Source organism: Bemisia tabaci, chromosome 4 (genome assembly GCF_918797505.1).
Source record: "Bemisia tabaci chromosome 4, PGI_BMITA_v3".
Classification (NCBI taxonomy): domain Eukaryota; kingdom Metazoa; phylum Arthropoda; class Insecta; order Hemiptera; family Aleyrodidae; genus Bemisia; species Bemisia tabaci.
In genome coordinates this window covers 19318704-19345963 of record NC_092796.1, presented here as the reverse complement: position 1 = coordinate 19345963, position 27260 = coordinate 19318704, and the positions used below count along the sequence as shown (strand labels likewise).

Genomic DNA, 27260 nt, shown 5'->3' with positions numbered 1-27260 from the left:
TCAGTTTTTTTTGTATGCAATATTTAAGACACACAGACTTCACTTATCTCTGAGCCTCAATAGGTTCTTTGATGTATTAGTTTTTCAAAATTTCAGATGTTTAGGTTTTCAAACTAATTCACTTTGGATGCATCGAAAATCCCTGAATGTTGGACGGGTTGCGAATGCGTCACTGTATCATTCATAAATCCACAAAGCAATTGTCTACTCATTCAGAACTTTTTTTCAGATTCCCCAGTAAATAATGAGCTTGGTTATAGGACATTTTGTCAACGATTTTTTGTCCGCGCACCTGTTTTTTCCAGTAATTTACGTCCACGCGTTTTTTTCGGCACGGGAGTTTTGGTCCACGTGCCACTTGAGACCCAAAGTTAATTGGCCCACATGTAAACACAAACGACAATTGCTCACGACGTTCTTGGATGAAAATGTATAATGTTTTGGAAGAATGAGGGTTTGCTTGTTTTTTTGTTTTGTCTGTCTGGTCTAACGGAGAATAAAATATAGTTGAGAGTTTTGGTAAAAATAGGGGAGCGTCAATTCCACGAGACAAAATTCACTAAAACTCTCTACACCTCTTTGGTGTAACAGGACTTAATTATCTTTCAAGAAATTTCCACCTTGTTATACCTGAACCGAATAAACCTCTATATTTGCCTCAGCTAAAGGCTCTTAGATTCTTCCTGTGTACGATAAGTATCTTAATTTATTTTGCGAGGAAAGAACTGTGCTTTTAAAGAATGCCTGTCATTCTTAATACGTTCAATTTCGTATAATACTGTGAACACCTATCTGTTGTGAAATAGTTGCTTCAGACGCCGCCGCACGGCGGGCGGGCAGCCAGCGCAAAACGCGCATTGGCGCCTACAAACCTAAGTGGATACTTCAAGCATTGTGCAATGCTTGAAGTATCCACTTAGGTTTGAGGGCGCCAGTAATTCTCTCGCGCTGGCAGCACGCCGCTCCGCCCTGTTAGGCTTTGATATTTATACTCGCATAGTCAGCGTTTTTTATCTCATGATTTTGAAATGTTTGCACACTCCGCATTGATTATTCTCATTTAAATTGATGGGGGAAAAATATGTATCAATTTATCAAAGGAGAATAATAATATAATGTGTGTTTTTTAAATATTGTTGGTTCCGTGTCAAAAATGATTTGCAAAGCACTTTAATTTTTTCTTTTACATTTTATGCTTTTATTGTGCTGCAGCGAGGTGTACGCGCAACGAAACGCTCAAAATTTGACGTATTTGACTCTAAACGATCAATGTACAAATGGGTTAAAACTAAAGGTTGCGTGCTCCTTGGTTTTTTTTCCTGCTTCATTCATTTTTGCAGTTTCTGTTGGCACAACTGTGGCTCATTGAGATTAACGTCGATTGGAAAAGGTTTTACAAATATTTGCCACGTTTAAAAAATATAAATGTTTTCAAAAGGAAGTAATAATTTCGAAAAGAAAAAATTAAAAAAAAAATAAAAAAAGTATCTGTACATATATGAAGTATATTGTACATCGAATATTTTAAGGATAGAAATAAAACCAAATATTCACCAATGACAATTTAAAAAGATGATTCAAAAGGAGAAAGTCATAACATTTCATTTAGAAAATGAGAAACCATAACAACACCTCTTCCTCTCTCAATTTCTCATATTTCCATATTGTCAATATAATTTAACATACCGACTAATATATAACGCTTGGACCAAGTCACTGTTGCTTATTTTACGCGTGGGCGTAAACTACTAGACAAAAAAGGTACGCGGACAAAAAATCGTTGACAAAATGTCCTGAAACCATGAGCTTTGATTACGCATATTGAAATACGTCATACTGTTATAGAATACTTATTCATAAACACAATAGCATGAAATAGATGATGAGATCAGGAAAACAATTATCTCAGTTTCCGTCGCCGCGAACCTTTCTCAAACTTCTTTTTTTTTAGATGGAGAATAATGTCACATAATTCAATGACAATTTTCGTTAAAGTTTTATGATTTTAACGCTTTAGACAATAGAAGGAGAACATTTTACTTTCCAATTACCAAATTGAGCTCCAACAAAATTGTGCAAACTGCACTTGTCTAAACTGAAAACTGAAAAAGTGTGCGAAAGTGAAGATGTCCGAAACTGAGGTACAGCCAATAGAAAGTACTTTTTTCATTTTGAGAGATAAAATATGAACGGTTATGTCTAAATCCTGCGATTAAAATTCGTGTTCCTCGTAGTTTTATGAGCAAAGATGATTGCAAATCACAATTTGAAAAAAGGAAAAAAATTAGCAAATTTTCTGAAAGTTTATGATTTCTTTAGTGCTTTTAAATTGTTAGCGATTCAGTTTCCAACAGAATGCGGAAAAATGACACTATTATTTATCGCAATCCATGCGATTATTTTTCATTCAAAATGAAAAATGCAATATTTTGCTTTGTTCAAAGATCTCCAAAATTTTAAGAAAAAAATCTTCTAAGTAGAGAATATTGAATTCTACAAGAGAATTTGATTTTATGAAAATTAATTGAATGTAATCCCATAGTCAAATTGTTAGTGCGCACGCTTCCTTTGATTGAATATCTGTATTATATCTAAGATCCCTGTCGCGTCTCCTTAGGGTTTCCCTTTTGAGCATTACTATACCATACGTAACTACTTAGTCGAGAAATAGTGAGGAAAGCCATTTTCCTCAATTTCACTCAAGGGTTCTCAAATTCACAAAAATACTGATGACCCTGAAAATAAAAGGCCAATCGTCGCCAAACATCGAGTTTAGGAAACATCGAGTTCAGGAAACACCGACAAACAACTGGAATTTGTAAACAGAAAAACCAAAAACTAAAAATTCTTCGACAGGTCGAAAAAGAAACGGTTCACAAAAAGTTTGCATGAACTTAAAACGAGGTGCACAGTTTTTTTTAGAGTTTGAGTGAACTCAATTGCGCTATTTCAACATTTTTTTTTTGTTTTGAAGAAAAAAATACTTATTTGATTTCTAAAATATTTTGCTGTTTTGCCCTTGAAATTTCACTCATCTTTCGTAACGACGGACGAAAGAGGGCGGGTGTCGTCGGATTATAGGATTACGATGACAGTGCATAAATTAAGTCAGAATTTGGCAACAAGCTCATTTATTTACAGGTCTTTGGTAACTATTATAAGCTAAATGGTGTCGGTCATCCTGCGTATTACCCTGAGGACTTGCGAGGGACTGGTGCGTTCCCGCATACTGGTATGCATCCCTGTGCTTGTCCCTCAGGGTTGGCGGGGGTGGAGGGGCGTAGCGGGAGTAAACGCCGGGGTCGTCAGCGGCGAGCTGATAGCGACGGTGTGGCGGGAGGTTGTAGTAGCTACTATGTCCGAAACTCCCGTAGCTGTGGCTGATTTCCCGCAGCTTGGCAAGCTTCAAGAAACCGATGAGCGCTGGTAGAGTGAAGATCAGGACGCCGATTAGCTTCTTGAATGATACTAGACCCAGGATTAGCGGTAAGAACAGCAGTAGTTTCAGTTTGAAGACCTTCAGAACCAGCAGCAGAGGGATCAGCAGCTTCTTCATTTTCGTGCGACCTGGCAAAAAGACCAAATTCTGTTAAATGTTTGGGAAGAAAATAGTGATTCTTATAAAAATTCGAGAGAATATAATAATAATGAAAAAAAAAAAAAATGTACGAATACAAAAAAACTAAAAAAACAAATGAAAATAATAATCACATAGTTATACATTAAAAAATGGGTTATTTCGTCGTTTCCCTCTCCAAGAAAATAATTACATTTGAATGTTGCCAGAATGACCTCCGCAAATTTCAATTTTAACAGGAGAATCTTGGACATTTCTAATTGATGATTTCACCGATTTTTTCTGTGACTCCACGTAAAAATCAGACAAATTTCGGACGAAAATTGCACAGGTGCATATTTTTAAAGAAATGAATTGTTTGAGTCAATTTTGCAATTTCGGGATGGAGTTACGTTTCTCCATCTGAGAAAAGACGACTCGTGTATCGTTTACCCGAAAAACACCCAAAAAACTTATTCTGAGATAATTTTACGTTTCCGAATGAGAGATCGTGAAATTTGGAGAAACGTAGTTAAAGTTTTGAGGTAACTTTACGGAAGGGAGCCTATTTCAGCACCTAGAAACTTTTGAGGCAAATATCTTTAACATATTACATAGCGCATTAAAACATACTTCTTTTAATAACTTAGCGGGGAAAATTTATCTGGATTTATATTTTTGCCTCCAAGTAAAAGTGATGGACGGTACCTAAAAGCCCTGGTAAAAATTGGCGATGAGAGCTGCGTTTCAAAATACCATAGGCATTCTTATAGCCGGCTAAAGAAGGCTACAGAAAATCATATAGCTGGCTGTAGAATCCGGAGAAAACCATACGGCCGGGCTATACGAAGGGATAAAAAATTATGCAGCCGGGCTATAGTTCCTATCGCCGGGTTTTACACTTTATTGCCTCGCTGTTGCTTTTTCGCCATCGATTATAAAAGGCCATAAGAAATTGTGTAGAAATCCGTGTGCTTTGGGAATCATTAAGTTTAATACGGAACCACCTTAATATTTACAAAACAAACGTTATATTTTCCTTTAATACATATTTCTTTTCATCAATTAAAACGAAAATAATCCATACAGGATGTGCAAACATTTCAAAATCATAAGTTGAATAACGCTGACTCCGCGAGATTAAATATTAGAGCCTAACACAAAGCGGAGCGGCGACGCACTGGCGCCTACAAACCTAACAGGGATACTTCACGCATTGCGCAACGCGTGAAGTATCCCTGTTAGGTTTGAAGGCGCCAATGCACGTTTCGCGCTGGCTGCCCACCTGCCGCACCGCAGCGTGCCACGGCGCTTGAAGCAACTATTTCATACCAGAGGTATTGCACAGTATCATACGAAACTGAAGGCGCTCTAATATATTAGGAATGGCAGGCATCCATCAAAAGTACGGAGCTTTCCTCGCAAAATAAATCAAGATACTACGGCCCAAAAAGAGAGCAGTGGCCCAAAAACTCACTAAGTCCTAGCATCCGTAATTAGTGACGTTTAGCATACACTTTTTTACCAATTTACTGCCAATTTTTACCAGGGAGTGCAAACCCCGAAATTAAGAAATGCTTTAGGTTGAAATCTTAAATCTCATTTCACATGGCCTTTGTTATATTTCATTACTGCTCATGACAAATGGACTGCATTTTGCAATTAGGACCTATAAATTCTGGCTCATCTGAAGAAACACGTATGTGTTTAGGGAAACTAATGGCACATACGTTGTTTTTAAACCGGGCTAGAATTTATAGTTCCAAATTGCAAAATGCAGTCCAAATGAAACAACTGCAATAGTTCTGAGATTTTGAAAGGAGAAAAAATGTTGCTTTAACTAATCTGAATAAGTGCACCGATAAAAATATTTGTGTTTGTGTGCTACTTTTGGTTAGTATGGGAGGTGAAACACAATTTTTGTGTTGATTTTGGTACAGTTTGTGGTGAATTTAGCGCAGGAAACAATGATGCGACCAGATAAATACATTCCTCTGATTGTGACGTTGGTATTCACTACTCGTTCGTTATTAAATTTCCTCAAGAAAATTAGCTGGAATTCTCTCTTGAGATTTTCAACCGAAGGCCAGGGTTATTTTGTGTTTTACCTCTCGTATCAACCAAACTTTTGTGTTAAAATTTCTCTCTGTGTGCGGAAATAGCATGAAATTACTCAAATTGAGTGAAAACTTTTAAAATCGTTTCATGAAATTCCCGAACCCCCCTCTTACGGGGGTGCGGCGGCCCCCCAGACCCCTCTTAGATAGTTTGCGGGAAAGGGAAGGGGGGCCCGCTGGCTGATTCAACCTTGGGGCTCACCGATAGATTTGGGAGGCCTGGCCGCATTTATACTATTTATGTCTAGAAGTGTGAAGGCCACAGCACATATTTTAGGTGGGCAATGTTTTAACATATTTCAATACTCAAATCATTTTTCGAAAATTTAGCAATTTCACGATAAAATCAGTGATAATTTATTTCATTGGGCTAATAAGCAAAGCTGGAAATTCGTTGACGTGTGAGAAAAACAAGAAAAACACCGTCTATTACTGCAGCATGCGACAGACACCAAATGAATTTCACTATAACTGCTGCATGCAACTATTCGGGCTCTACGGATGCCCGTGTTGCATACGCAAGCAAGTGAAGGCGTTTTGATTCTTCAGGCACTCACCGCTTCACCTGCGCCGTGCCGTGCCGCATCGCTTTGAAATAAAATTGCTGCTAGTTTGCCTTTAAAAGCGATGCAACCTAGCCTCAAACCGAAGTTAATTGAGTTGCATCCACCTACTGGTTGTATTTTGTATGTTTCTACGTTTCCTGAGGACCTATTACTTACATTTGAGGAATTATGAAAACATTGACAGAATCGCACAGCCACGCTAAGGATAAACGTCGTATGAAAATTCGGACGTTGCCAAATATTTCTCATAAAGCACTATTCTTAAGGAAAAATGTAGATATCTTTAAAGGTTTCGAATGATTCAGATCAAAGTGAGGACATACTTCTCGAACAAATTAGAAAGTAAATTTTCAATATTTCTATAAAAAAACTTGCTTTTAATCAAAGGCAATTTAGCAACAGCCGAAGGTTCATACGGCCTTTCTCCACAGCAAGTTAATTTTACAAATCCCTTTTCATCGCGCCGCATTGCTTGGGAACAAAATCGATACTAGTTTGCTTTTAAATTTGGCACCCCCAACCCCACATTGAAATGTCTTAAGTTGCATTCACCGATTGGCTGTATTCTAAATGTTTCTACGCATCTTGGGGTGGACATGACCAGTATATGAGGGACCTCCAAGGAGACTTAAACCGACAGATAGTAACATAGAGGTAACTTTCAAGTTCTTATTTTCCTATACATATTTCAGTTAACAGTAGTGTAACTGTATATGTATTAATTCATTGCTTTGTATATGTATTTTGCTTGTTAGGGCATGAGAAGTATGAGTGATGCGAGACTTCCACGGAGACTTTAATGTACAGCTAGAAACATAAAGGGCATTTTCAAATTGTCATTTCTTTAAGCTTATTTTAATCCATACGACTCATCGCTAACGTGTATTGGCGGACAATCAGGGCAGTAAAAGAGGGGCTTCCAAGGAGACTTTAACGCAAAGATAGAAACATAGAGGTCACTTTCAAACTCTCATTCCCTTACGCGAATGGTGGTTCAAATATGATTCATCGATGTACATCGCCTGTATTGATGAGGACCTATGACTTACAGTTGAAGAATTATGAATTAATTGACAAAGAAATACAGTTATTCTACGGAAAAACGCCTTATGACCTTTCAAATGGTGCCAAATGTCACTCCAAAAGTACTATTTATATGGAACTATTACTTTTACCATTACTTTTGATTTTTAATTCTTTTTTTCTAAAAAAAAAACATTGCACACGTGAAGAGACACCCTAGTTCACTGTCTCTCTTTGTGTGCATTAGATCCGTTTGCTATGTTAGTATAATTTCAAGATATATTTCATAAAATTTTCGATGAGTTGCTTCCAAATATTGTATTTTACAGCAACTGTGTAAAAAGCAGTATCGAATCACAGAGGAGCCAGGTAGAATAGTTGCTACGTCACCGGACTACTTTACTGGCAGCAGGCACGCGTGAGGGATCGGCGTGTTTCGGCCGAGTGGATTTTATTATCCGATTGATATTCGTCACATCATGTCACGGGCAAGAGAGCACTTGCCCATAGAATCATACCTACGCACAGGACAAATGAACCACGCCTCACAGCGGCGTTCTGCGACCTCATTGGCAAACCAGCCTCGACAGAATAGTCCAGAGCAGGAGCTTAAAGAACACTCCTATCGTCTTTCGAGTTAATTTTAACTAGGATTGCCGATTGCTCTCTAGTTTCTATAATCGGCATAGGCAACGATGCAACAAGTCCATGGAAAATATCCTCGAAAGAAATTGGGATCCGTTCGAATCCTTAAGGTTTGAGATTCAAGCAATTGGCTTCTTGAGGAATCTCTAAAAGATGGGAATAATACCGATGTTTATGTGCATAATTCTTTTTTGATCTTATGCAAAAATTCTCCTCATTAAAGTCGTAATGGTCTTCACTGTTCATATCCTCTTGTCAAAAACAATGTCAGCTAGGAATATGGCAAGGGCGTAGAATTTTTGACTTAGTATTCTATATTTGTATTCACAGTGATATTTTAATGTGCCAATTCGTTCTGCAAAAACATGCCGTCAGCCAAAAATTCCCCACTGCATGTCTACTTGTCCGAGAACTTCCTTACATTTAAATTCATCTGCAAGTATTTATTTTTAGCATAAACGCCCGCGACTATATTTCCGTAATAAATCAAAAATTCCGTATGAACCCTCAATCGTAGCCAAAATTCCTCTGGTAAATCACAAATTGTCGGGAAAATTTGTAAATATTTGTCTTCTAACTTTTCAGATAATTTTGCTCGCAATCTCACCTAAAGTTCCTGCAAATATGCAGGAAAAATATTCATAGCTTTCTTCAAAAATAAATATTTTATCGAAGGAAATTGGACAACTCTCGAATGTTCATACGGCGTTTTTCCTTGACACACCAGAATGGCCCACGACTCTAGCAAATATTGAGGTAGGTTGTCCTGATCGAGCTGACAGTATAGTCATTAAAATGTAGTTCACTATTTGAGGCTTATGGTTTTATAAAAATGATGAGCCACAATCAGCAGCCATCATCAGACAAATTTAGGTGTTGACTTCCGAGAGTAATTTTTACAATAGAGGAGAAATAGCTGGCCGGAGTCTCTAAATTACATCTTTCTGAGGAAAAAAGTTGTCTGTAAGATGAAAATGGTTATAGAATTCTGACAACCACTTGAAAATAGCTGGCCTGTTTCGGCTCCAGAAAGTTGTCTCGTTTCAAGCTACACTTTATCCATTTCTTAACATGTAATATGCAAATTTAATATCGATGGTGAAACTATTAAATCAAGTACCTCGGTTTGCGACGTTGCAGACTTCCTGTCATACTTTATTTTCTTAATGAAAAACTAATCAACATCAATTCTTGAAAACTTCCGTGATTTCCTTCTCTAAGCGAAGAAAACGAAGAAGCTGGTAGTTATTCACCATCGATATGTATTCAAGTGTATGTATTCTTAAAAGTAATATGTGTAACAGGCCCATCGTTTGGAAAAAATGCATGCAGCCTTACAAGTGTAAAGGTGTACTCACTGAATATGTTATCGTTCTTATCTTCCAAGGCGTCAATTTCCGAGGCAATCTCATCAAGAAACCTGGGTGCGTCGCTGTCAGCTTGCGTCAGCTCATCGGCCGCAAAGGCTCCAACTCTTTCCAGCATCGTCCACGCAAACTCAGTCCAGCTTGAATCCACAGATTTGGCCTCTGATCCTAAGAATTTCTCCACCCTTCTGGACGATCGCGTAAACTCCGTATGCTCCGACGAAGCAAAAGCTTGTCTAGACGTGAACCGGTCCCAACTCACCATGGCACTTGACTTGGTACAGCCATTCAACTCACCCTGAGAGCAAGCACTCAGTGAGTCGATTTTAGTCTTGTTTTGCAAAGGCTCTGAATTAGTATCATCCATGCCGTTCGCTCCAGCCGCACCGATGAGGATGGATAGTAACCACTTTGGAGCTCTCATGACGTTTCATTCAACTTCCGAAGAGGTGGTTTAGGCTAGATGATGAAATTTTTGACGTCGAGAGTGAATCAGCTGTTCGAAAGAGGAATGGCACCGCGAACATCTGTTCGCTTTGGAGCGAAAAATAGTGAAGGTAATTAGACAATTAGACACGGATGGCACCCGGACGAGGCGGCGGTTCGTTTGAATTGAAATCAACAGAGCGTATGTGTAAGTAGAGACTCCAGTAGGTCAGACTTCAGGATCACGGAGTTGTGGTTCGGTGTGGTGGATAGGGGGAATATGAGCTCAAAAGCACTGAATAATCGGTCGACACCAGAGTTTAGAATATCACCGAGTTTTGAATGAAGGAATCGCTTTCTAGTTGCTTCTATGTTCTGAAATGGAAAAAAAAATACACTCAAATAAGAAGAAGGAAGTTTGAGCTTAATAAATATGATGGCACCTTTGAGTGAAAAATCAAGAAAAATCTAGGTTTTTCAGATTTCAGAAATTGCAACAAATTGCACCGTTAGTCTATACTGTCGTGCTAAGAAAGAACGCCGTATGAACATTCGAGAGTTGCCAACTTTCCCTCGGTAAAATGCTACTTTTTGAGGAAAGCTATGAGTGTTTTTGCTTAAAATTTTAAGGAACTTTAGGTGAAACTATGAAAAAAAATTATCTAAAAATTTGGAAGGAAAATATTGATAAGTTCACCAGGAAATTTGTATCTTATCAAAGGAAACTTGGCAACGCCAAATGGTTCATACGGCGTTTTTACTTAGCATGCAGTATAGAGGTGGGTTTATAAAGTGTACTATACTGTTAAGTTTTGAAAACCAATGCTTGGATGTAAATACTTTGACTCAATCTAGATCATCAGAAAATAGATCTGACTACGACGAATAGGTATATCACTATTGTTTCTGGCACAAAAGAAGCGTTTTAAACATTGCACAGTTTCATCTGAGAGATCGGTGTTACCTTTGGTCAAAAACAGGAATCAAAAGGTTGTCCTGCATTGTGTGAGTGACAAAAACGAGCAAAAACAAAAAATTGCCAACCTACGGAAGACCCTTATCAAGGGACGGTTTCTTCGATTGCGTCACTGGTAACTGATAACTGATAATATTGTAGAGAAACATACAAACCATGAAAAGTCCAAAGTTCAGGAATCTTTTTATCAAGTCTAGCACGAGAAGAATGATTCCAGCGTTGACGTCACTTTGAATTCACGTGAATATTTTCCGAGTGACTCATAGTTCTCAAATCGTGACACTTAAAACACACTTGAGGGCGCGGGCGCGAAAGATAAGAGGATAACCTCAAATTCAGGAAATCACAGAAGAATGCACAGTAGACTGTTTAATACGAAGAATGTTATGAGCTTTTTTGCGAACGACCAATCACGACACTATAAACACACTGAACAGCACGGGTCGAGGTGATAAGAAGTTAACCTCAAATCGAGGGACTCACCGAGTTTAAATTTAACGAAGGCTGCACGGGGTAGATAACTGAGCGCAAGGGGTGGTTGAAATTGGGGGGGTATCAGAGGAGGGCGCGCCACTTGAGGCGACACCATCGAGCCATTTCGCGAAGTTATGGGGAGCCACGGGCGGCTAGGGGGACGTGCAGGCGGCAGGCGCAGGGGGAATAGCAGTTTTGTTGTGTTGGAGGCTCGACTGCGGGAATGCCGGAGAAAGGACACGTAGCCAGCCCGAGATCGGGATCCGTTACGGACGGTTCAAGTTCAGCCCGGAGCCGCGCGCCAAGCCGCCGGAGACCATCCCGCGTCGCGCGTTGCGGCCCGCAAACAGTGGGTCGAGCCGCAGTTCGGAATGGACAATTTGACTCCTGTCAAAATGTCCATTCCGAACTGCGGCTCGACCTTTAGAAGAGACCTCTTCCTAGAGAATCGGATCATGTAAGATCCAAAGGATGCGCAAGTATGCTACTTGACACAACTAAGATGGTGCAAATACAAAATGCTCTTTTGTAGCCGCATCCGGAAACATAATAATAAACCATTGAAAATTAAGTTTTTAATGACACAGAGGCCGGAAGGGGGACGAGGAATTTGATCCACCAATTTTTTTAAATTTTGTTATCCTGATGCAGCATTTCTCTGTAACGATAACTCAAGGGACCGACCGATTTTCTCGATATAGAGAGATTCTAGTTGTAACGATAGTCGATATTTAATATAGGAAAGTTCAAGGGACCGACAGATTTCCTCGTTACAGAGAGACTTTCTTTATAACGATAGTTGTTACAGAAAATAAGTATTGTAGAACTTTTAAAAAAAAAAAAAACAGTGAAAGTGGTAAGTATTTAAAACAAATTGATTTACTATTTTCTATACCCTGTCCAAACGGTCTTAGGGGGACCCATGACATGTCAACGGGTCAGCATGAGAATTTCATGGAGACATGTCAGAACCAACAGGATGGGGAAGTGGACTGCCGGTTCCCCTTATTAAAAGAAGAGACCAACAACCAACAGGAACTCTTGATTATGGATTATTGATCCTCATGGAAATTTTGAGCAGTTCCCAATAAAGTCTCATGGAAATGTTGCAAGAGTTCCTATGGGATCGTCTTGAGAGGGATATCAATGGAGTAATTTTAGAAAAAAAAAAAGAAAACAAAGGTGTTCATTGAGAATTTTGTGATTTGTCTCCTAATAGGCCACTCGTTGCATCCCTCAAAAAGTAACAACAATGCGTTAGAATCGATGGAGCTTCGATCCGAATAAGATTTTAAAGACAAAAAAAGTTAAGATGGAAAAGGAATAATCCCGTTTTCAAGGAAATCCAAAGAATAAAATTTACCTGAACCTTTGACATTTTCATCTTCAACCGCACTGGTCCTATACTGTAGTTTATGCTTTAGATCCGGGAAAATGCCTGGCTTTTGCCCACAGTATTTGGATTTTCGAAAGATTTATACACAGAGGGGTCAAGCGAGAAAAGTTACAGTCGGGTCAGCCCGACGTCACTTCGATTGACAAAGGGATCCGTTAGGATTCCTGCCTTGAAAGAGTCAATTTTCCTACTTTTCCTGGAATTTTCTACAAGCACACCGACTCGAAAATAGGGCTTTCTTCTTCCTTCAGTCACTTGAAATATCACAACTTCGCGAGGTAGTTTTCAAAATGAAAAGTGAGGTGTTTTCCCCCCACGGGATGATTCCAAAATTTCTGGAATAGGAATTTTTGGCTCAGTGTGCGACGGCGGTGTGTTGCGTGGCCGGAGCCGTAATGGCCGTGGAATCTCGGTGGCCGCTGTTGATACCTGTTGCGTGGCTTGACCGCCGTAGCTCGACGTCATCGCTTCTAGATTGTTGGTCTAGGACTTGAGTCACGTGTTCTATCTCCGTAAACAAATTGAATCCGAAGGGACAACCCTCTTCGTCATCTTATTGACATTGTTGAGACCAATTTTACATAGTAAGCCTTTCATCTCCTAAACTCCATTTACACATATTACTTTGAATGGATGGTGGCTCACTTTAATTGGACCGCGTTTAGCAGAAAGGGACCAAGCCACATTAGCTATTGCCAAATTTAATCGGGCAATTCAAATGTTTACAAGAGAAAATTTATGCAGATTAATTTGAAAATTTTAAGGAATTGGCTTCATACTGTGCAGAAAATTCTCTGAAATACCTATGCACACAAATCAACATAGCCGTTTTCATGCAACAATTGGAATTGTTTAACTTAATTTCAATAGCTGATGTGGCTTGGTTCCTTTCTGCTTAACGTGGTCCAATTGTAAATACTCAAGGACCTTAAATATATTTTCAGTTGTAAGGTTATTTTTTAAACCCTCCCCCCCCCCCAAAAAAAAAAAATCTCTCCTCAGTTTTTTTTTGTGATTGATGTGAGTTCGAAGAAATCTTAGAGTTTTCATCAAGGGAAACTTGGCAACTCTTGAATTTTCGTGCAGCGTTCTTCCTTCGCACGGCAGAATTCAAGCCGAGTCGATTACAATCAAGAAATGCCTTGAAGGAGGAGTGGATTCTAGATTTTTCCTATGTGATTTATGTTGTTTTTGAGTCATTTAAACACTTAACACTTGAATTCATATGTGATGCACCCGTGGCAAGGGTTCGTGACGACCCACACCTACGCAAAAGAGGGAGGCACGCTTGTAATGAAAATATTTCTCGGGGGGGGGGGGTGGAGGTAAGTGACATCTAGGACAAAGGGAGAAGGAGAGGTCAAAGGTCGGGAAAAATGGGTTACGTAATTCATGGACGAACCCTCACTACTTTTCAGCAAAAAAAGGTAAATTGTGAAAAGTGAGAGATGAATTAATCCGGGAAATCCAGGTACCCTCATTCATTATTGTAATAATTGGACGTATTTCTATCAAACGAAACTATGTGCATTATGACGTGAGCCCTGGACATATTCGTATGGGTCTCAGGGCTAATGTTTTAACGCACATAGTTCCGTTTGATAGAAATACATCCAATTAGTTTTCAGTTCAATGAAGACATTTTCTTTTGTGAGCTTGCACTGACCTTTCACCTGGGAAACCCGAAATGTAGGGATATTTTGGGAATCGAAGCCACTCTTTTGTTTTCGAGAAGAACAAGGAAAACGTTGGTGACCTCGAGGGCTCGGAACTTTTGGTACTTTGGTCAGTCGAAGTCGCGCAGCCGTAGGGGTTGAGCTTGTGCGTAGAGGATAATCAATCAGAAGTATATTTTATCGGAAATATATTCATCTCGGGACCGCGTGTGATAGTCGTGTGATTCAAGTGCATTACCATCAGTGTAGTTTCGTGTTCCGTACTTTATTATTAAAATTTTTCTCAGTGAATTGTTCCGTGAGTTTATAAAGTGCAGTGAATAGTTGAACAAAATTCGTGTTCGGTACTTCATTATTAAAATTTTTCTCAGTGATTCATTTCGTGAATATAGAAGGTGCAGTGAATAGTTGAACAGCCTTACTTTCCGCAAGTTTTCTATCCGCCGAAAGTTTCCGTCAGCGAGCCTCTACTTTTTCTGTCCAGTGGAATAGTTTGCCGTGTTTTACAATAAAAGGAGTTACTATTTGTCACTCGTGTCGGTTGTCATTCTGCGAATTTTCGGAAGTGTTTATTCTGTGATTATTTTTATGAAATTTGATTTGAGGATATCGTTTCGGAAGTCAATTTGCTTACGTGTATTCCTCAGCGTTGATTCGGTAAGTCGCTTGATGTCATCAACAAAATGTTGTTTTTTTTTCATTTTTCCTTTTTTTACGAGAGAAGTGTGGTACATTTAATATCGATGACATAAGTGTGAAACCACGTATTTCCGGTAAAATTTATGCTACCATTTTATTTTTCGAGGAAAATCGAGTCGACTGTTGGGCTTGATATCTTTATACAGAACACTGGAAAAAACCACATTGCATTAAGAGTCCAGACTCTTGAAAACATTGACAAGAAAAAATACTCTTGATTCAATCGGATTTTTGCTTGAATCAAAACGAAATCCGCTTAAATTAAGAGGCTTGGTTCTTGATTTCAGCTAGATTCTGATTGAATCAAGAGTACTTTATCTTGTCGATGTTTTTAAGAGTCTGGACTCTAGATCCAATGTGTTTTTTTTCCAGTGAATATTTTGCTAAAAGAGAGGAAAAATCAAGGTACCTAGTTTTCAAGGAATAAGTTGACAAGTTTTACCAAGAAAAAATAAAGTGTAACAGGAGGTCCGGGACGTCGCAGACGGAGATAGGTGGTTTCGCACTTCGGCCATCAATGTATAATTTGAGAATCCCTGTGGGCGATAATCTTTTGATTTTCTCGAGATTTTTTTCACAATCAGTCGAGTTATCGAGGTATTCTGCGTATTGAAATGCGTTGCAATTTTTTGCATTTGCGAATTACCTAACTTCTTCATAAATTCATGGCCAAAGTGGAAAATCATGCATTTCTATTGTGGTGTCATAAAATTTCTACCTTTATTTTATTTTTTCGAAGAGAAACAAGCAAACTTCATAGCTTGAAATTTATACAAAGTATTCTGCAAACATTGAAAAAAAATCACGGAAGTTTTAAAAAAATTAGGTAGACCAGTTCCCCCGAGAAAAAATGAAGTATGACAGAAAATTTGTTGAGTAGCAGACGGAAATGCTTGTTTCTACACTTAAGGTGATTCGATGGACGCCATATTTTGTGTCAGAACGGCATGCGATATATCGCATTAATTGGTTCCATTTTTTCAGCTACTCGTCATTTTTCTCCAATTTTGAGATCGCAATTCTGTTGTCTCGAGACTAAAGCAATTTTAACAAAGAAATTCAACGTAATAAAGGCGTGGTTTTTTTTTTAGAGAGAAAACATCCCATTCGATACTGATATCGAAAGTGCACTCGAATGCGATATTTTCTCTCTAAAAAAACCACGCCTCTATTACGTTGAATTTCTGTGTAAAAATTGGTAAGCGAGTGCTTTAGTCTCCTGACAACAGAATTGCGATCTCAAAATTGGAGAAAAATGACGAGTAGCTGAAAAAATCGAACCAATGGATGCGATATATCGCATGCCGTTCTGACACTAAATATGGCGTCCATCAAATCTCCTTATGTCGTCGATATGAAAATGTTTAACCGTTGAAAATTGATTATTATTGAATACATTATGTGAGAATATTGTGATTATGTGGTAAAAAAAGCAGTTTTATTCCATTATTTTTCAACATTATTTCAATTTATTTGTTAAGCTGTTCCATATACTAGACAATGTGCAACAATGCGTTACGTTGAATTTATCTCTAAAAGGGTTTGATTTTTTTCTTTGCAGCCAACATTCGAGAAGGCGATGAACGAGGATGGAAATCTTCACCCTACGCATCAGAGCTGTTCCTGACCTTGCAGATCATCGCTTCTTCACGGTAAGATCTCTCAAGCTTCCTCCTATTTCGAAAATTAAGGTGATTCGATGAACGCCATATTTTGTGACAGAACGGCATGCGATATATAGCATCCATTAGTTCCATTTTTCCGGCGACTCGTCATTTTTCTCGAATTTTGAGATCGCAATTCTATTGTCAGGAGACTAAATAATTCACTTAAGTACCAATTTTGATGAACAAATTCAAAGTATTAAAGGCGTGAGGAAAATAGAGGAAAAATACTGCATTCAAATGGGATATTTTGTCTCATAAAAAAAACCCACGACTTCATATCGATGAATTTGTTTCTCAAAATTTGGTAGGTGAATTTTTTAGTCTCCTGACAACAGAATTGCGATCTCAAAATTCGAGAAAAATGACGAGTAGCTGAAAAAATGAGACCAATCGACGCGATATTTCGCATGTCGTTCTGGCACAAAATATGGCGTTCATTGAATCACCTCAACTTATTATGAATCGGTTACTGTCGATAATTTCAATTTTTAAAATGGGCTGCTAAAAAATTTGAGGGGCTTGGAGGACAAGGCGCATAAGTGCAGTTTTTGAAAAAGTTGAGATTTTAATGATTTCAAGTAAAACTAGTCTAAGTGCATATTTTGTGAAAAATTCCCTCTCAAATTTCAATTTTTAAGCTTCAAAAAGTCAGTTTGAACTTTCTTTCCGCCATAAGGATCCCATGTAATTTCGAGACTTCAAACACATATTTCTCCAGGTAGCAAAAACTGCACTTACGCGCTTTGTGCTACAAGCCCCTCATTCTTCCTCAACGCTGACCATCGCCGCTGTCATCATTCAGGCGATTTTAGGTAAAATGAATTTAAGGTGATTCGATGGACGCCATATTTTGAGTCAGAATGGCATGTGATATATCGCATCAATCGGTTCCATTTTTTCAGCTACTCGTCATTTTACTCCAATTTTGAGATCGCAATTCTGTTGTCAGGAGACTAAAGCACTTGCTCACCAATTTTAACAATGAAATTCAACGTAACAAAGGCGTGGTTTTTTTAGAGAGAAAATATCGCATTCGAGTGCACTTTCGATATCAGTATCGAATGCGATATTTTCTCTCTAAAAAAACCACGCCTTTATTACGTTGAATTTCATTGTTAAAATTGGTAAGCGAGTGCTCTAGTCTCCTGACAACAGAATTGAGATCTCAAAATTCGAGAAAAATGACGAGTAGCTGAAAAAATGAAACTAATCGACGCGATATTTCGCATGTCGTTCTGGCACAAAATATGGCGTTCATCGAATCACCTCAACTTCTAATGAATCGGTTACCGTCAATAATTTCAATTTTTGAAATGGGCTGCTAAAATATTTGAGGGGCTTGGAGGACAAGGCGCATAAGTGCAGTTTTGGAAAAAGTTGAGATTTTAATGATTTCAAGTAAAACTAGTCTAAGTGCATATTTTGTGAAAAATTCCCTCTCAAATTTCAATTTTTAAGCTTCAAAAAGTCAGTTGTCAAAAGTCAAAATGTAATCCAAATGTAGTTATGTTCTTTCGTGGGAGGTAACGACGAAATTGAGGGAGGAAAATAGATTAAAAAGCCTCCCAATGTTTCGTCGCTCCTCTGACGAAAGGGCGAATCTCAATTTCCTCGTGAGCCCTGGGTCACATTCAAATCCATGCTTTCTGCGGTTCATGTGAAAAGTGAGATACGTCCTAATGTCAGAGGAGCGACCTTTTTTGAAACCCGGGGATTTCATTCGTACGTGACCGAAATGAAACCTTATGATGAGACAAGCCTCCGGTAAAAATTTTAGCTTGAGGATACGTTTGGTTTTGGACAGTGGCGTGGCGTGAATTGCGATGTACCTATCGATTCTCATGCCATTTAAAGCTATGGTAAAGAATCGATTATTAAGGTGTTAGCTGCGAACACCCTGTCTATCGATCCTTTTTTATAGGTTTAAATGACATGACAATCGATATATCGCAATTCACGCCACGCCATTGGTTTTGGAGCTACAGCGTTGCAAAGTTTGCATGTTTGAGTCTTAAAAATCTTCATATTTTTGAAGAATTTCTTCCAAAAGCCAATTTCAAAGTAATGTAAGTAACAAGTAATGTAAGTTTCAAGTAAACATGACGCGTAACTGAAAAATTATAAGAAAATCCGTAGTAAGAGTTTCAAATTGTGGATGAGCCGTTAATAGCAGTACAACGTTGCAAAAATTACATTCTTGCCCTTTGAAAATACCCATTTTTTATAGTTTTGTATATTGTAGCAGTATTTGAGACATAAAATATACAATTAGAGATACTCGCAGACTCATAGTAAAATTTATATCAGTATACGATAATTTTAGGCAATGCAGCGTTGCAAAGTTTAGACGTATAGCATAGATTTAATCAGTATACGATAATTTTGCGCAATACAGCGTTGCAAAGTTTACATCTTTCATCTATGAAAATGTCTACTTTTTCTTGTTATTGTATTGGAGGCAAGATACAATATGAGTTAATGGTTAATAGTGTGCAGCGGAATGTAGAGGCTTTATGTTGATCCTGGGTGACAATTGCATTAAAATAACATCGTTGCAAATTTTATCTGATTTTCTTTTAACATTCGATTGTATAAAATTAGTTAAAAATAAGGATACTTCCAATAGTTATTTTACTTTAAAATGTAATTCCAGAGGATTTTTGGAATACAATGGATGATTCAGCATCAGCGTTGCTTTCAAGATCTGAAATATTCTGCCTAGACATAGTTGCAAATTCAACCTTTTTTTAGGTGTAATGAAGAAACTAACATAGGATATGGAGGCGTTTGGGTTTTTTAAGTAGAAATAAATCTTAATACAGACGATACATTCATTATGCCTTAAAAAACTGAGTATGTTGAACGTAAGAATGGAAGATTTTGAAAATATTAAAGAAAAAAAAAATGCAAAGTAAATTAAATGAACGAAAAATAATAAATACACCAACAAAACAATAAAATATAATTTAAAACCTAAATAGAATATTTAAATCACTGTTGCGTTAATGTATAAAAAACCCAGACGCCTCCTTAAGAGAGAGTTTTAAAATTATTTAAATATGACTTTTGGAGGGTGAAAGTTGATAAAATTGGCATCATGTTGAGGCGTTTTCTATAGATTTGAAGGCAAGACAGGACTGATACTGAAGCATCGCACGAATAAAATCTTTTGAAGGAAGAAGATAAAAAACTATAAAAAATACAAAAATAAAAAAAAAAATGAAAAATAATGTACGGTAGAAAGTCATATAAAAATGAAAGAAAAAAATGTCAATGTAAATAAAAAAATAAGCAAAATCAAATAACTACTGGAAGCATCTTTATTTTAAAATCGTCTATTATTTATTGCTTGGAGAGAATTTTGAATAAACTTGGCGAAAGTATTATTGCAAAAACCATTTGTCACTTGGAACAGACATCAGACCTTGATATTTTGGATTGGTATGAGGGATGATACCCATTGATTTTATCTTAAACTGGAAAAAAAAATTTAAAAAAAAAAATCATACTTCGTTGAGTTCAAAATTGTGAGCTTGGCAACGCTGTATCACTACAAATCAATCTTACATCTGCAGATAACGTTAATGGTTTATTTCATAAAAAAAAAAAAAAAAAAAACAAAAAAAAACAAAAAAAACAAAAAAAAACAAAAAAACAAAAAAAACAAAAAAAACAAAAAAAACAAAAAAACAAAAAAAAAACAAAAAAAAAACAAAAAAAACAAAAAAAAAAACAAAAAAAAACAAAAAAAACAAAAAAAACAAAAAAAAACAAACAAACAAACACTGAACTTAAAAATAAAAAAAATTTTAAAGCTTATATACATAAACTTTGCAACGCTGTATCGTTAAATCTATACTTACACTCGCGGTAAAACTTTTACACAAGACTACTTCTTATCATAGAATTTCAGCTAAACCACATTATCATACCTTTAGGTGGTCAATAAGTTCGTTTTTTAATTAAACAAGCTGCTGGTTCCAACACTACTGTGTTGGAGAGCTCGCCTTTGGGAAACTATTAACAACTATTAATGATTTTTTCTGAAATTGTATATGTATTAAATGAATCTTTACCCAATTATCAGAGGTTACATGCCGATGCAAAATGTTATGACGTAATTTCATATATTCTTTAATTCATATTCATATAAATGTTCATTTTTTATGAATGTGATTTTGCGGCAAATGTTGCAATGGCTATTTTTGCCATCGCATTTTTGTTTCTGGCTTTCATCGTTGATAAGCTTTTTCTTAACTTGTCAACAATGTAATGAAACCATATGATTTAATTTTAATTTTTTTTTTTAAATCAAGTCGCCAACTTGAATTAAGGTTATACTTTGTTAAGCTGGCAGTCTGAAATTCTGAATTTTTATCGGCACAGAGTTCAAAGAAACTATAATTTAGCACGGTTTGGAGGAACGTTTCTGCCATAATTCTTACACAATACTTATGGTATACACTAAGAGCTGAAAAGGAATTCACTTGAATTTTAGCGTGGAGCTCGAGAGACCACTTCAAGCCTTTGTATGCGAGTGGCTCAATGGAGCACATCACGCCTTTGTAGGTATGGGGTGGCTCAATGGAGCACCTCGCGCACTATAAATAGCACGGAGCTCGAAAGAGCACTTCATGCATCTGTATTTTAAGGTTAAAACGAACTCTAAAGAAACTCAATGCGAGGCTCAAACGAATTCTCAAGCATTCTAAATGCGAGGCTCAAACGAATTCCCAAGCATTCTTGATGCGAGGGGCTCAAACGAATCCTAAAGCATTCTTAATATGAGGTTTAAACAAACTCTGAAAGGATCCCAATGCGAGTCTCAACCGAGCTCTCAAGCATGCAATTATTTTGAGGTTAATTAACCTTCTATGGTACCAATAACGGCAATCTTAAGGATTATCCATTAATTATGCGCAAATCTCAATCTTAGTCTTAGTAACTTAAAATTAATTGAACAAATTATTAAATCACGTCGAGGTCACCATGTTTTTTATTTTAAGAAATAATAACAATTGCAAGTACAACTGCACACAAAAACTGCATTGAAAAGATAAGAGGATGATAACATACAATTAGGTTATTTGATATAAAACCATAGCAACATGCTATGATATGCTCGGCCACTGGAAAGTGCTGCTCTCTAGTGTAGCAAACGAGGAACAATTAATCCTCAGTTGAATGAGGGAACGGAAATGTTCGACGGAGGAAAACTGTAACCCGCGAAAATTCAACTTTTAGACCTTGAAATCAATGGGATTTTGGCCGTTCCTCCGACGGCAACGAGAACCATCCATTCGTCGCCACGGACACTACCAATGCTAAAAGAAATCGATCGCAAAGAGCTCTCCCGAGTGGGCGAGCTCAAAAACGGAACAAAATGAGCATTTTCATAGGTCTGTGATGTCAAGTTTGCAACGTTGTATCAACAGAATTAACTGCATTAACGTAGAAAAATTATTTATTATTAACGTATTTTTTTAGAAAAATGTACACTGACTGTTGATAAAATATCTTAAAATATCATGAAACATCCAATGACAGTTGTTTACAGAAAGTAAGATACTTGATAATACGATAATCTTTAAAGCTTAAATATGGAAACTTGTCAACGCTGTATTTCTAAAACCAGACGTATCCTCAAGCTAAGATTTTTACTGGAGACATGGGTCATCATAGAGCAAAGTAACAATATGTAACAATTTTGGATGATTATTCATGAATTTCCAGAGTGCCTCGTGTCTTTGGAAGAATTTTTGACGAGCCGGGGTCTAAAAGTGCGTCGTGGTGGAAATTAACTGTTAAACCTTGTTAGGTTATCGACTGCTTTACTTCCTTCTTGCCTTCAATCTGGTGAAGATTGAGCAGAGAGCGCCGAGAGCGGTCTGAGTCAACGTTACTCAATTTGAACTAAATTTTGCAATTCGGAGCTACAATTTCTGGCTCATCTATAAAAAAACTTATGTGTATTTGATACTATGGGTACTTACGTTGTTTCTAAACTTGAGACACAAATTTTAGTGCTCAATTGCAAAATGCAGTCCATTTGTGTGTGGATCTGTGTAAAAAGAGCTTCTCCTCCGGAAGAAAATTGTTCTTAACTTTTTGCGAACACATGAACAACATTTTTCTACAACCTAGGAATTTTTGTCTTCAAGCTTCACGACAGTTTTTGAGATTTAGGATCAAATTTCCTGAGTAAAGGAATTTTGTCCCCAGAAAGATAGGTCTCCTCTTACAGATCTGGTCACTAGTAAAAGGGGCCCGGCATATTGTTATGAAAGGTAGCTTCCACATGAATAATAAGTTTTCCTCCGCTCCAATAGCCTCCAGACTCATTTGGACCACATTTTGCAATTGGGAACTATAATTTCTGACTCAGTTTAGAAATAACTTATGAGCCATTAGTTTCCCGATGCACAAAAGTGTTTTTAAGGATGAGCCAGAAATTTTAGTTCCTAATTGCAAAATGTAGTCCATTTAACCCTCGTCTGTCACATATAAGTAGAACTGACCAGACGTTTAAATGTAAAACTTGTCTCCCGTACGAAGGAATGTAACTCCATTCCAAGGTCACCAAATTGACTCAAACAATTAATTTATTTTACAAAGTTATGCCTGTGCAATTTTCAGGCACAACTTTGTAAAACAAATTAATGAAAATGTGCCTGTGTAATTTTTATTTTAATTTTGCATGAAATCTCGGGGAAAATTATCAATGAAATTTCCAGTTAGGAAAGTTCAAGATCCTCCTACTTAATATGCAATTTGCGAGGGGACATTTGGCAACATTGAAATGAAGTTACGTTCTTTCACGCGGGAAACGATGAGCTCTCTTAAGTTTAGTTTTACTGTGCCGAGGCAAGTGAACCACCAAAACTTTCATTATTGCTATACTAGAGGTTGTTTTGCAAAACGAAAAAAATTCCGCCTGAGGTTACTGTTTTACGACTAATATTTATAATCCGTCTTGGTCAATTTTGCTCTTTCAATGACAATTTGTATTGAAAGTGTTGATTTACAACATTATGGTAGTAGTTTTTGTGTAATTTTTGGTTTGTTGGGTAGCCAGTGCTATGGGTTAAAATAAACTGTTAACTCACGTTAACTTGAAATTCAGGAACTTAATAGTCGAAGCTTTTCGGCCTCAGCCGTCGTCAGGACTTAGCAAAAAGCACAGTTTGAGACAATAAATGATTAATTTTGATTAATATCAGTTCATACATATGATGAACGAGTGTGTTTCGGTGTAGTTGTGTTTCATTGAGTTTCTTATTGATTCAACGTTATTTCTACCGGAATAAATGATGAAAAATGGACGGCTCGTGCAGTGGCGTGGCGTGCTTTGCGATATATCGTTTATCGGCCATTTAAACCTATGGAAAAGGATCGATAAACAGGGTGTTCGTAGCGAACACCTTAATAATCGATTTTTTACCATGGATTTAAATGGCATAACAATCGATATATCGCAATTCACGCCACGCCACTGGGATCGCGAGTTCTTCTGTCCTCAGGACTTTTGTCTAGGAATGAGATTCTTGATTATAAATAAGATGTTCAACATTTTTTCTATTGCTCACCATTTTGAGACTTTTCCTAACTTCGAATGAAGTGACCGAATCACTTCCTTCGTCAATTCTCTGTCTCGGTGACGGAGTATGCGTTTGTCTTCTGAAGCACTGTCAGAAGTCTATTACTGGCTACTAGATTCCCTGGGGATCAAATAGACTATATTCTACGATAAAAAAACTACTATTTACGGCTCATTCGTGAAAGTACCTCTTCGTATAGGGTAAAATCAAAGTTTGAGGAGAGGGAGAAGAATAGAAAGAGGAGGAAGAAGATAAGAGAAAGAACAGGAAGAAAAGAGAGAAGAGAGGAGAGAAAAGAAGAGACATGGGAGAAGAAGAAGAGAAGAATAGAGAGAACATAAAAGAGAATAAAACAGTGAAAGCACACAGTAAAACAGTGAGAGGGAAAGCGAGAAGGAAATTGAGATGGAAAGCGCGAGAAGGAAATTGAGAAGGAAAGCGAGAAGGAAATTGAGAAGGAAAGCGAGAAGGAAAGCGAGAAGGAAAGCGAGAAGGAAATTGAGAAGGAAAGCGAGAAGGAAAGCGAGAAGAAAAGCAAGAGGAAAAGCGAGAAGAAAAGTGAGAAGAAAATCGAGAGGAAAAGCGAGAGGAAACGTGAGAAGAGAGAGAAAAGGGTCTGGTGCCGGAGCCTCCTCGTGGTGGACCTGGGGCGGGTCTCTGACCCGTGCCAAACGCCGGCAAACTGTTGTGATTCTGCACCCTCCCTCGCCTCTGGTTGTTAGCCCATATCTCTTCACACATCGTAACGAGCAATTTAGGATCAAGCGCATCCTTGGTACGTTATTACCTTGGTTGTTAGCCCATATCCCTAATACGCTCGGGCATGGATCAACCACTTCCTCGGTGCCCTGCTTCGCGCGCAGCAGGGCTGTTTACACCTTGGATGTTAGGCCATATCCATTGCAGCCTTGGATCAAGCGGAACCTTGGTACGTTATTACCTTGGTTGTTAGCCCATATCCCTGGCTTACGGAAGAGATCAAGCGGAACCTTAGGAACATGAGGGGAACGATGATCTTCAGAGGACCACTGATAGTAGTTAGGCCATATCCTTGAACCGCGAGGTGCAAGGATCAACCGGTACACAGTGGTCTGAAAATCCCGATCTGTGACCGACTTTGCGCGATTCGCCAGTGACCAATTGCAGGGGTGACCGATCGAAGCCTGGCAATCCTGTTCTGGTCAACCTCCGGTATCTGCCGATGCTTGCGCATTAAGTCTAAAGCCGTCATCCCCCCCGGGACACTTTAGACCAGGCAAAGTCGGAACCGGAGGGTCGGACACCTCTCAAACGGGCTGGTGGTTGGGGCGATGTTGCAGATTGAAGTAGGTTTTGATGCAGGACGAGCCGAATACTTCACGAGAGTCCCGGGGTCTCGTGGCTCAGGGTATTCTGTTTGACCTGGGCCGAACAAGCCGGACAAAGTTTCAGCAATCTCTATCTCTGTAGAGAGTATCCAGCTACGAGTTTGTTGTCTCACTGCTGGATCGCACGGTGGTAGAGGAGTTCCCTGCATTCGGTCATTGGCGAATTGTTCACTGTTGTGAGTGAGGGTGCGCCCAGAACGCCAACCCAACTCTTCATGGCATGAGATCTTTAATAATTATTAAATTTTAAAAAAAAATTTAAAAATAAGGTTATCCTTATTAAATCTCACTAACAACAAAGGCATGAGCCCCATGCCTTTGTCTTTTAAATTTCTTCTCATTTTCAAATTTTTTCGTTCAATTTCTTCAAAATTTTGAATTTCAAATTAACGTATGCCATGGGAGTTGTAAGTTGGACGGTGGAAGCGTGCCGTCTGATGTCGGTTCCTCCTCGTGGTGGACGGTGGAAACGAGGGTTTTACCCTCGGCTAAACGCCGACAAAATTGGTGCTAGTTTTGGTAGTAATACACAGGGGTCGATACTTCAGTCTATTTGATGTTTCATGACCCCTGGTAGCACCTTTTTCAGATGAATACATCTTTGAGTTTGAGTTTTTAACCATTCTCACGATTTCTATAACTTATTCATTCATCTTATTGATTTCTATAATATATTTCAGGAGACAAATAATTATATGCCTAGAAAAAACACAGATGATTAACAAATAAAATATCAGAACACATGAATTAGAGCATCTTAGCTTTTTCATCAATACGATTTTGATTTTGGGGCTATAATGTTCCTTTCTCAAATATAAATTTAGAAGTTTTGTAGTGACGAGCGTCCAAAGATTTGCCATTGATTTTGCGTAGAAATAATGTATCAATTGATCGAGATTTAATCTGTTGGAGAAGAGGAGGAAGAGAAAGATAAAGTAGTAGAGAGAGAGGAGCAGAAAACAAGCAGTGAACTCCAACACTATGTGTTGATAAGGCGCGTCATTAACTCACACATATCAACCCCTTTAGTTTTCATTTACAGAGGTTTCAAAATAGGCAAGTGGCACAACAAGAGAATTCATACGATCCAACTCTTCAACGACGCACTTTGACGAGACCTTGTATTGTGAATGTAGAAAGCCATTCGAACGAGTTTAAGTTTTTTGATCTGCCCCCAGCAATATCTTATCAGATTCTTAAAGAAAAGTGCTACGGAATAATTTAAGCGAAGAAAGGAAAAATTCTGTCGAACTCCTGAAAGATACAGTCGATTTAAAGGTCTTTTTGGGGCTAAAATATCCAAATCACCGGTACCTATTATAAATCCCGATATATTATTGAAAAGAAATTGACTCGATATAAATGCAATTGCATTAAATATGTCTTGATTTTGTTATTTTAAACGTATTTCCATGCAAAGAAGTTCAACCATGTCCATGCTTTATTCATTCATGAATTGAAAGTAAGCAATCTACATCCCGAAAATCTACCGATTTGCCGTAAAAAATTGCAGAAACTTGATATACCAGGTCGATGCACTCACTCGTTGAATTTACCAACCAATTTCGTGGGTGCAAATATATAAAAATCAATATGCTATAGTCATTTTGGGTGCATTTATTTTTCATGAAACAATAATAATTTCAATCCCGAAAAACCATCAATTTTCCGTATAAAATCGAAAAAATCGAGATGTGTCGACTCCCT

The 27260-nt window shown here is 37.8% G+C and overlaps 1 protein-coding gene across 1 annotated transcript; it reads right to left on the bottom strand.

Moving 5' to 3' along the window:
- Window positions 1-3114: 3114 nt before the first annotated feature.
- LOC109030003 (DUF1676 domain-containing protein Osi2) lies at window positions 3115-11489 on the bottom strand. Its single transcript, XM_019040745.2, has 3 exons — window positions 10832-11489; window positions 9266-10075; window positions 3115-3567 (listed from the first exon to the last, which is right to left on the bottom strand). The coding sequence occupies exons 2-3, from the start codon at window positions 9696-9698 to the stop codon at window positions 3128-3130; spliced, it is 873 nt and encodes a 290-aa protein (XP_018896290.2). The 5' UTR covers window positions 9699-10075; window positions 10832-11489; the 3' UTR covers window positions 3115-3127.
- Between the last annotated feature and the right edge of the window lie 15771 nt (window positions 11490-27260).

Excerpts from the sequence above, each read along its gene's own strand:
- LOC109030003 (XM_019040745.2), bottom strand. The coding sequence starts at position 9,698 with ATGAGAGCTCCAAAGTGGTTACTATCCATCCTCATCGGTGCGGCTGGA. Across the intron at positions 3,568-9,265 it reads TAAGAACGATAACATATTCA|GTCGCACGAAAATGAAGAAG; the intron begins GTGAGTACACCT and ends TCTTTTTGCCAG.